General features: G+C 34.1%; 1 protein-coding gene across 1 annotated transcript in view; it reads right to left on the bottom strand.

Annotated features, from left to right (window-relative positions):
• Window positions 1-1,051: 1,051 nt before the first annotated feature.
• LOC111691688 overlaps window positions 1,052-11,909 on the bottom strand; it is a 12,416-nt gene continuing 1,558 nt past the window's right edge. The window contains exon 3 of the mRNA XM_023454901.1: window positions 1,052-1,166. Within this exon, the coding sequence (XP_023310669.1) occupies window positions 1,052-1,166 (115 nt within the window). The remainder of the gene's footprint in view (window positions 1,167-11,909) is intronic.

The following is an 11,909-nucleotide window of genomic DNA, read 5'->3' as shown; positions in this document are numbered from 1 at the left end:
AGTCTCTAAACTATTAACTTAAGCATGATGCAAATTTGGTGATCGATAACACATGCGTGCAGTTTGTTTTTGATGTTGTAAGTGTAACTTCATTATGCCCAGAACGCCAGGGACGGACTAAGCCCAATGGTTAACAACCCAGAATTTTTGTATAGATGACGATCGCATCCTGTCTCTATCAAAAATAAATTCCCTGAAGAATTTGCCAACAATAATACCCTTTTGGTTCAACTCGATAAAATTAACAGTTAACAATATTTGTGATTTTCTGTCGCACTGCACATCAAGTGGCGCCTCCACCATTTTTTGTTTTTAATTTTGAATTGGACATAATTACTATGTTGGAACCGTACAACCGTACATACTTTTAAAATAAGAGCATAGAAAATCTTACTGTCTGCTAATGTAAATTTTACTAACAAAATTTGACAAACACACTTTATACATAACACAAAATATTTCTTTCTTTTTTCAGCGTAAATATGCATTAAAATTTTTTTCATCGCGTATTCGTATTCTACTCATGTTTCTTTATCTTCCTTTAAAATTCATGACAGTATGACTGATTTACCCTGTATATGGAAAAACAACAAATTCATACAATGGTTACTAAAATGAGGATAGACATAAATTGTGTGAAAATTCAACGTTTACAATTTATTAATAAAACGTTTACCACCATTTAAAAACAACTAAATTTCATTTTCGTATTGTATTGTATTTCGTATATTGTTTTTTGCGTGTATATTTTTAAATATAATTGGGTTCTTAATGCTCTTCTTTAACTTATAATATTAAAGAGATTTGAATGTGTAGTAAAAGTAGATAAGACACCAGCAGGAACCGGCAAAGGCAATCCACGACAGCTTCCCCGTAGTCGCCGTAACAACAACATTTTTCGGCACACTTCCTTCCCCAGAATCGGACATAAAAGTGGCTAGACAATGGCCGACGTTCCGTTGTAGGCAATTAAACTTATTAGAGTTGAGGATCAGATGCGCCTCGAGTGTTGATGCTCTCCGCTGCTATTGTTGTTATTTTCACTATTTCACTACCGCAGTTTCTCCGGGACGCCCACGCCGAGCACGGACCCAACAGCTTCATCGCCGGCTAAAAATGCCGCGGACAGGGAGGTACTGGTAGCAGTTGGAACGGTTTCAAAGGCACTGATGTAGTGATTGAGACGAGTACAGCAGAAATTTGATAAAATCAAAAGTCAAGTCTGTGTATCCTGCATATAGTGTTTCAGAAATTACGTGAATTGCTTAAATTATATCCGGAAATTCATGAATATTTCTGCAATTTTTTTTAAAAATTTGTGATCAAGAAAAAATTTCCAGAAATAATTTAAGCATGCGTGGTATGGGGTAAATAAATTTCATACCAAAATTGTGAATAAAAAAGTGAAACCGGTTATTCCGGAGTCTAATCACTGAAATTAAAATTAATTTAATTAAAAAAACTTTAGTCAAAATTGTTATGCGATGTTTTAATAAGTCTCGTTTCGGTAAAAAAGATCAATCAGTATTTCGAAAAGTAGTTCAAAATTTAATACCCAAAAATACCAGAAAGGCTAAAACAAGCGTATTGAAAGAATTTAGCAAATTCTGCATGAAAAGACATATAAGAATAGACGAATCTAACTGTCGAACACGTAGCGAACATTTTGGAAAATTATGCTTGCAATATGAAGGGGACAAATTGTGAAAATTATAAAAATTAAAATAACCACTACAAAAAATTTCTCAACACGACTTATTTTATATCGTAGGTACTAACTTTTTAAGTTGTTAAAAACGTTGTTAATGGGGTGAATAATAAATAAGACAAGTCTAAAAAAATCCTATCTACATTATTGGAAATATTTAGACAAAGGTTATATGTTTAAGCTTAACGTGATAGTGTTGATAAATTTTTTATATATACTTAATAAATATGATCACATAAATTCTTTCTAAGAAAGATACCGGATATTTTCCAGAAGTATCTTTTCTTGCAAATAAATCTTTAGAATTGAAAACAAATGATAAAAATTTCTGCAAAGGTAATTTTTTTGCATTGCATTTAAAGCGTCCGATTCTGGAAAAAAAATTTGACGCTAAAAAGCATTAGTCAACTTTTTTTTAAATGGACAATTTAAAAAGCATTAAGTAAATTAACAATTAATTAATATGACATAAATTGCATTCATCATTTTTTAAAATAAGAGTAGAAATATAAAACATTAAACAAAATTAAGGGAAAGAGTACAGTAGTACAAAGTATACAGGGTCGGAAAGTCCCCATGGTTCATCGGCCGTTACGTGAGAGCGAAAAAGAAAGTCATAGAAATCCGTGCGATAGAGAAAGATGGCTATAATGAAGGCGTCTAATAGTCACCGCCCATTTCGCCCTTCCTCCAATAAGATCCACTTCTTATTTGTGGAAGGGCGAAATGGGCGGTGACTATTAGATGCCTTCATTATAGCCATCTTTCTCTATCGCACGGATTTCTATGACTTACTTTATCGCTCTCACGTAACAGCCGATGAACCATGGGGACTTTCCGACCCTGTACAGTATTTTTCAATATTATAGATTACGTTATTTCGACACACCCTGTACATTTGAAGAAAATCTACCAAAATGTACACTGGTTGAAGATTTGTAATTGCCTTCAAAAGAAAAAGAAGTAATGAAATAATTGCCATTTTTTTCGTCTTGTATTAATTATTATCGTATAGCATCACTGCCCTGTCGCTGTCTATCTGTTGAGAAATATTAAACTTTACACATAGACATACTAAAAAAATTTGGATACGGACCTGTTTAAGCTGTATCCACTCTCCGGGAGCGTTGGATTTTCGAAAAAATAAATTAGAACGACCATTTTTTAACAAACTAGTTTGCCGGTTCGTAAAAATTTATTTCACTTTCACATGCCCTGTTTTACGACCTTCGAGAAAAATGCCTATGCAAACTCCATAGGCTCGTTCTCTCTGAAGTACCAATACGTTGAACGACATAAATTATCATATCCATTTGATGATGGAGCATGTATTTTTTTCCCGAAATGTGCTATATTATAAGAGAATCGTAAATTTATGAAAATGCAGACAATAAAGGTAAACTTATATCTTGTGTATTAACTTAGAATCAGTAATGAAATGAAATATGTTTATCTTGAAAAAGCAAGCTATCTGTTGTGACATTTTAATTATTTTTGGTCAGCGAAAAATTTCTTGTCAATACAGGTTGAACAGACGATTATCTGAGTGATTTTAAGACATAAAGTTTTGTTGTAATTTGGCAGTGTTATTTGTATTTTATGTTACCTATTATTAGATTAGATGTTACATGTTATTAATAAAAAATTATAAAAAAATGATAATTCCCAAAATAAACTTTTCCCCATGTTTCTTGTATGGGCCAGGAATATGCAATTAAGTAGATTTTATTATTTTTTTTACAAAAATTAATCAAGATACGGAAAACATTCAAGTGACAAAAAAGTTGTATTTTTAGTTGCTTAATTCAAGAAATATATAAAAATTACAAAAAAGTCAGTGGCGTACATTTTTTTTTTGTAAAAAACTTAGACTTAATAAATCTAATCAAGTTAGGGTTAAATTAGTCCCTTAATACTACAAATTACACTATCAAATTACAACAAATTTGGGTAAAGGGTATTTAAGATATTTACGAAATAACAATTTTTTTTACAAAAGTTTAACGAAGCATCCCAATGTTTATATGAACTTTTTGTCTTAAAATCACTCAAATAATCGTCTGTTGAATTTATTATACATACTTAATTAAGTATACAGGATCAACCAAAAACTCATGACGAAACAAAGTTGATTTTCCTTTAATGGAACACCCTGTATATTATTCCATATTTCAGTTTTCGACATTCTAAAGAAAATTCATATAACACAGCATGTATCTAAACTTAACCGTTTTCGCGATATGGAACTTTGAAAATAGTCCTCAAAAGGGCCCCAAATTATAGATATTTATTTATTTTATTATTAGTTTACAGAAAATAAAAAAGCATGATAGTTCAGGGATGATAAAAATGCATGTACGAATGAATGTATTTTTTATTTAAACCATTGTTTTTTCCGGATTAAAAAAAGAGAGAAAACATGTTTTAATAAACAACACATATTTTCTTTGAAATTCTATTTTATAAGGTGCTCAAAGTGTTCACCATTTAGCTCCTGACAGCATTGAATTTGCTGAACAAAATTTTGTAGTGAATCTAAAAGGGTGTTGGGAGGAGTAGTGGAAATTTATCTTATTCTTTCCTGCAATTTTTCGATATTTTGCGGCCTATTTTTGTAGACTACATTTTTTCGTGATTTCACAGAAAAAAGTCAAGCGGTGTCATATCGGGAGACCTAGCAGGCCATTCAATTGCCCCTCTGCGTCCAATCCATTTATCAGGAAAAGTTTCATCTAGATTTGCCCGTACCACACGTTCAAAATGTGGAGGAGCCCCATCGTGCTGAAACCACATTTGTTCTGCCGGTAAGTTGGAATGGTTATTATTCGGGAATAATCGTCTAAGCTCTGGAATAATATGTTCTTGCAAAAGTAATAAGTACCGTTCAGGTGTCAAATTTCCGTTTATAAAATAGGGTCCTATGACGTGTCCACCAATAATGCCACAACAAGTATTTACTTTCTGTGGTCGTTGGGTGTGAACTTCCTCCATCCAATATTGATTTTGGTCCGTTTAAACAAAATGTAGATCCGTCAGAAAACAATAAGTGGGTGATAAAGTTAACATTTTCGTTTAGTTTATCCATAATAACTTTGCAGAACTCGATTCTCCAATCACAATCGTCTTCACTCAATTTTTGTAACAAATGAATTTTAATTAGATGTAATTTTTCCCGTTCGCAATTTTTTTAAATGGAATATCAACTCATGTTATGATTTAAAGCCCTTTGTTGTGTTTCCCACCACATCTAACATGACATTCAAAGAATTTTCTTTATTTGTAACGCTTACTGGTTTTCCACTTTTTCGTTGATCTGTAACACCTCCAGTTTCATGAAAACGCTGCAGTGTTTTTGAAACGGTTGATTTAGAAATACGTTTCCGATCGGGATGCAATTCATGTAAAATATCCACTTCTTCGTCACAATTTCGTCTTCTAAATGTATTTTTGACATGTGTTGTCAATATAATCATTATTAGACATAAGAACGACGCGGCGTTGTTATGGAGCTAGAAACTTTCAAAGGTAACTTGATGGGCTATAAATTTAATGGATAAATATTTTTGTATGCCTAATTTATAAGAAAATGATATTCAAAGTTCGATATCTCGAAATATGGAATAATATAAAGGGTGTTCCATTTTGACTGATCCTGTATACTTCATTTTTCTTTATTGTAATAGATTTTTAAAAACCCAAAAACGTTTGTGTGTCATGACTTTTGGATAGCTATCTTACTTTAAGAGATAATCGATAACCTGTATAAGCGAAAAGTATAGTCTTTTAGTTTCTTATTTTTTTGTCCCGGTATTTAAATATTTAATCCTTGCAATCTAACATCTGGGAACGCCAATGGCAAAGAGAAAAGCCCCTTCCTGTATAATCCAGCTGTAATACCTACGCGTTAGTACTAAATTCCGCATAAACAACAGCCAATTAAAATCGCGCAAGCCGACCGGCTTACAAATTAATTAAACCCCACTAAAACGTCCATTTTCCGGCGAAACCTCCCTGCAATCTCGAGGCGTAATTAATTGAATAAATGTAATCGCGCACTCAGGAAACACCTAGCGTGCGTGGGAATCCTTGACCGTAGATTGGAGTCTATGTGGAATATGCACTGGGTCGCCTCACGTTGATGATTTTAATTATAGACGATAGCTTTGGGAGGTCAGCCGAGGGCAGTTCCAATCCGTGAAATGCCGCGAGTCGGTGCGCTCTGTGGGCGATTTCCGGTCATTTTTAGCCACAGAAAATTCCTTGTGAATGTGATACATGAAGACTGGCATAAAACAAAGTAATACTTTTATCGCGAAATATTTAATTTGAATTAAATTTAAGAAGTTTATAAGGCTTAGTCGAGGAAATAAAGCACTAAAAACGGCCTTACCTCCGAAATCTGTGCAGTAAGATGGATTGTGATGCAGTTTTTTGCATTCGATTCGTTAGAGCGTCCAGAAAGTTTGTGATCCTATGTGATCAATGAGAAATGAAAATTGCATCGGTGCATAAGAAAAATGCATTTTTAAAATTGCATCTCGAAGAGTTAAAATATGAAAAATTTATAACTCGAAAAATATTGACGGAAGTGAGTTAAATGTTGATACTCGGGGGTTTTTGGGATCGCTGAACACAACACACGGCAACGGTCTTCGAGGTACCTAGTCCTCAGGGTGGCCGGTTTCCACGTCGTCTCCTGGAGTTTTGTGTTGTGGAATTTCGTTGTAAACTTAGCCGAAACTCGTTACCTCGGGGTTTTTGTTTCATTTCGTCGACTAGCTCGACTATTTTGATAATTTAAAAATTATAAAACATTCCATTTTTGAAAGAAATCTCCAACGATGACCTTGAGAGTAAACCCTGTGAAAGCAGTTTGTAATTTATCTACAATTTATTCCGAACGTGTAGCCACAAAATGGCAAATGTTAATTATCCCCATTAACAATTTAAATGTAAGCCATCCATCCTGCTTTTCGACTCGATAACTATTCGATAATTAAAATTTTTCTCTGCGGACGCTGAGGACTGCTATTTGCGTATTTCGTTTATTTTTGACGTTTGTATACAGGGTGTTTCTGAAATAAGTGCGTTCCTTGAATAAGCAACTTTTATTAAATAACCGATGGTCTAAAACTTTACGATTTAAATTGAAAAAAAAAGAAATGTTCACATGAAGCAAACAAATGTAAAGCCGTCTCTGGTGTAGCTGTACGTTTGATGTCGAAGCTGTCGCGCGCGAGGAGATGCTTCTTTTTATTTTTTGGGGGGATGTTGAAGGGGGACGCTTGGGGGTCTACATGTCAATATTGAATTGAATAATATCGAGTTTAAAATAGTTAAAATTATGTATTTTCGTTACCAAGTCAGCTCTAATCTGCCAGAGCGGCCCTTAATAGTCGTAGTTGCAGAGAGGAATGTCAAAGAGTCCAGCTACTGCCTGGTGGGCCGATGTGCCGCATTGATATGTAGATCGTCCCGAGAACCGACCGTCTAGACTAGACATTGATCTCAGTTTTGAAGTAGGAGGATAGGATCGGTTCGACCAATTAAATAACTAAATATTTAATAGAGTTACAACGTTTTAGGCATCGTTTTCGTTCGGAGATTAGATTAACTATTTCAGACAACCTTCGGTTATGGAGGTTGTAACAGAGATACCGGGATAATCTGTCTCGATTGTAAAGTTACAGGGTGCTTATAGTATTCAACATTTTCCATATAACATATATGTATTTTTGTGTTAATAACACAGGTCAACCTTTGATCTGAAAAAATTCATGCTTATGTTTTAGAGGTCACTGAACCCGAATCCGAGGTTTGTTTACCCGTACGATACACCGTATAGGTCATTCAAGGTTATTTCAAGGTCATTCATGAAGTATTTTGGATAGAAAAGTTAAAATCAGTCTGAAAAATCTGAAAAAATTCGTCTGAATGTTTTTAAGGTCACTGAACGCGAATCCAAGGTTATTTAAGCTCGTCAGGTTTACGGTGATTTGAAGGTTAAATTTAGAAAAAGTTGTGAACAAAAATTAAAAATTGTATTGAAGTGTTTTCAGGATCACTGAGTTGATCATCTGGAGGTGATTAAAGGTCTTCAAAGAGTTTCCATCTGTCTACGTATAACCATCTACACGTTTGTATGGAATTATAGTCTTTTTTCTGATGGTTTATTTTCGTTCTACTATTCTGATTAAGAAAGTTGGCATATGACTATCCCATACGTTGACACGGTCAAAATGAAGGGATTTACTTGACTCAAAATTTAAATAGAAACCTCAGGTTGTTGCATTAGCAAAAGAAGGTCAAGCACCCATTATATCATTAAGTCATAACTTCTTTCAGCATTTTATGTCTTTTCAGTGACGCAAGTGGCTTGTGTTAGCCCTGGCCCTTCCTCATCTTGATTACTGCTCAGTCTTTTACCTAAATATGAAAAAAAGTCAGACTACGTGACTGGTTTTAAGAGGGATGCAAACAACGAAACATACGAAAATCGATACCATGACAAGGACAACGTTCCTGAGTTGACAGTATTTTTATTAAATTAAAAGCCTTGGATTCGCATTCAGTGACCTCAAAAACATTCAGAGGAATTTTTCATATTTTTCAGACTGATTTCAACTTTTCTATCCAAAATACTTTATGAATGGCCTTAAAATGACCTTGAATGACCTCTAGGGTGTGTCGTAGGCGTAAATAAACCTCGGACTCGGGTTCAGTGACCTCTAAAACATAAGCATGAATTTTTTCAGATTTTTTGGAGGCCATTTCTTGATTTTACCTTCAAATCACCTTGAACCTTATGTGGTGGAGCTTAACCGACCTCGGATTCGTGATTAGCGACCCAAAAAACCCCTTGATACCATAGTCACTTCTGACGATTGTCCCTAGATTAAATGTTGACCTGCGTAATATTTAAACATATAATTTGCTGTTTACTAGATATTGCTCGTATAATTCAACGTTAGTCCCCAACTAACGTTATACAGTGACAAAAATCGGTACTTATAATGATTTATAGAGAAAATATTTTTTTTAATTTTCAAAAATAAAAAAAAATATGGAGGCTCACGACCGGACCGATCCTAAAAGTTGTTAAAAGAATAGTAGTTTGAAATAAAATATTTTCACAAAAATCGAAAGATACACTCACTTTCAAAAATACGATTTAAAATTTCAAACTCAAAAATCTTAATCAAAAACATTTTGAATCTTTTTTTTGTATTTTTATCTGTAAAGGCCATCTAAAAACAAAGATTTTTATAAAAAAAGTTTTAATTTGGACCATTATTAAGAAAGTTATGATCAGAAAACCAAAAAAAGAGCGTTTTTTTGAAAATTTTATATCTTTTGAACAAGTAATCAAAAAAATTTCAAAATTTACCAGAAAAGCTTTTTTGAGGGGTACTAAAAAATATCAAAAAATTAAGGAAATAGAAAATTTAAATTTTTCGAACTGTCCGATTTGGCGTGGAACGCCCCATATATAGGTATTGCATTTTCAGTACTCGAAGATTTGCCACAAAATCTTATGTATTCTTATGTATTATAAATATCAGGTGAGTAAACAGTTTATCCTTTTTTTTCGCCTACTGTGCGCCCATGGGCGTTCGGCTATTTTCCATAGATCGTCTGCTAACTTTGGCTTGCTAAGTTCACATAGGTCCTGGAAAAACTTTCTGATGCTAGATTCCGACGTAATTTGAGGCTGTATCGATTACTGGCATAAAAAATTGTGTTCCATTTAATATTTCGGTTTGACCTTGAAACTTACGGTCATGATAAAACCGAAGGCAATAGCATTGACTTCTTCATTTGATTTTTTTTTTGATATGAATAGTTGATAAGTCATCTTGTCTTTTTGGAACACTCTACAGAAATTTTAAAAATGTCCTGAAATTAGTTGATCGGCCCTGTACGTGATTTCCTGCGGACTAGAGTCGCACATCGCCCGAGAGACCATTAGCCTACTTGCACCCCGACTTTCCTGATTGCACAACGAGAAAATTAGAAGAGATATGAACGAGTAGTGCATTCGCGACAGCCACCGCCTTTTTCTGCATATCCGCGGGCCCAACGCTTTCGCACAGAGGTACAACCCGCTGTGTCGCTCTTTGTAATTTTGACGTTTGACAAATAGGAGAAAAAGGCGCGAAGCTATATCTACATCGTGTAAGGAAGTTGGTACGGTGTACTGTTACAAGATGCGCATCGAGGACACAAATTGGTTGACACAAAAAAACTGGTTGATTTAAATCACCTTATTTTCATCCAAAGCTAGCCTTAAAGTGTGGCCCATTATTTAGTAAACACTCTGTATATATTATTTCGTCTAGATCTAGAGGTTATTAGTTCCGATGATAGCTTAGGTAGCTTTATTCTTAAGAAAAATTCTTACACACTAGAAAAGTATTCCCTTTTTTCTTTCGTTGATACCTGTTCAAGGATACTGTCACGTGACTGTTACTTTAACCCATAAATCTGTGGATAGCAGCTTGACCTACTTTTTTGTAACACAGAGTATATATTATCTAACAATTTTAATAGGCCAGTTATCATTTTCTGCAGAAATATAATGTTTAAAATAGTAACCTAGTTATCGGTGTCAACCGCAGAAATATATTACAATCTTATTTATTCCTTCCATATTAGCGCCTGTTAATATCCCAGGCTGAAGACCAGCGCAAGCATTTGTGCATAGGGTATGCTCGCGAGATCCATATACGTCTTCTTGTGGGAGCCCGCGACAGCGAGTAGCGCCTACGGCCCCGCTACCCATACCAGACCGATGCCGTTATGCTCTAGTATGTAATTTTTTCAATGGTCGCAGCACAATCGCGGGTCCAATCCAAGTGGATCGGATGTGGCGTACAGGGTGTCAGTCGTGTAAATCTTCAGCATCCTTATTAAATACGGTCGATTAGAAAGGTATAAGTCAACTGATTTTGGTCTTATACAGGCTGCCCACGGATGGATTTGAAGAGAGAATACCTTTGTTTTTGTTTCTGAGAAAAAAGTTATTATTTTTAAAATTTTTTGTTATAATGAAAAAAAGTTTTATCTGGACTAATATGTATATCAAATACTAATATTAACAGTAAATATTATGTGCTAATAACAATTTTTTTTCTTTGCTACCAAGAAAATGAAAAATTGATAAACCAGACCCTTACGCCAAAGAGATCTGTCAAGGGTTATTTTTTATTGAAATAATCTTGCTTAATCAAACACTGAAAAAAACAGGTGAATAAGAAAATACAAAAAAAACATCACCATACACGCTGTTACAAATTCGCTTCCCACTACAGGGATCTCGAAAACGGTAAGAGAACTAGCTTAAATGGGGGCAAAGTTGCGTAATCAGTGGACCAACATTATGTGTTTAAAAAATCAACGCTAACATGATTAATTTTCGAAATATTTGAAAAAAACCGAAATTTTGTAAATCCGTTTTAGGTTCATTTCAGCCTTGTTTGAGGTGTTGTTGAAAATAGAAGAACACTTTCTCATGGCAACTTTTTGCCCATTCTTGAATGGCATAATCAATTCATTCATTCATCAACTTCATTTTTTTAAATAAGGCCCTGGGAATTTTATTATATTTTTTGCAAGCCTTCATGACCCCCAATACTGTACTGCCTCAGCCCGAACCAGATTCAGATGTTTTGCCTCAAAAATTTTTCTTCAATTTATTCGTTCCAAATTTATCTAAATTTCTATCTTTATTGAATTACCGTACACTCTAAGTGTCGTTAGACTCTGTGAAATCCACCTAGTTATTTAAACTGTTACCATCAGGCGTTACAATAAAACATTATTAGTTTTACATACTACCTATTTTGCTCCCCATTATTTAGATTATTTGTTACACGGAAAACCTTTTTTGGATGTAAGTACCCGACAAATTTATTATTATATTTTCGTAAACGTTTCCTTGTGATTGGTTCTTGATCCTTCATCATTGTAATATTATTGAATTTTAATCTGTTTTAATCCTAATAGTCAATATGTATAATGATGTGTATGTTTATTTATTGTAATTATTTTAGTGTCCTGAAGAAGGCTTAAATATAGCCGAAACGTCGACTAACCAATAAACTGGTTTTCTTTAAAAACTGACCCCATTCCCAAACAAATTACCTTCAATTTAATCACTGGGTCATGAAAATACTCTAAAATTAAGATTGCTGTTTTCCAG

The sequence above is a fragment of the Anoplophora glabripennis genome, unplaced genomic scaffold, assembly GCF_000390285.2.
Source record: "Anoplophora glabripennis isolate ALB-LARVAE unplaced genomic scaffold, Agla_2.0 scaffold385, whole genome shotgun sequence".
Classification (NCBI taxonomy): domain Eukaryota; kingdom Metazoa; phylum Arthropoda; class Insecta; order Coleoptera; family Cerambycidae; genus Anoplophora; species Anoplophora glabripennis.
This window is presented reverse-complemented; position numbering and strand designations above follow the sequence as displayed.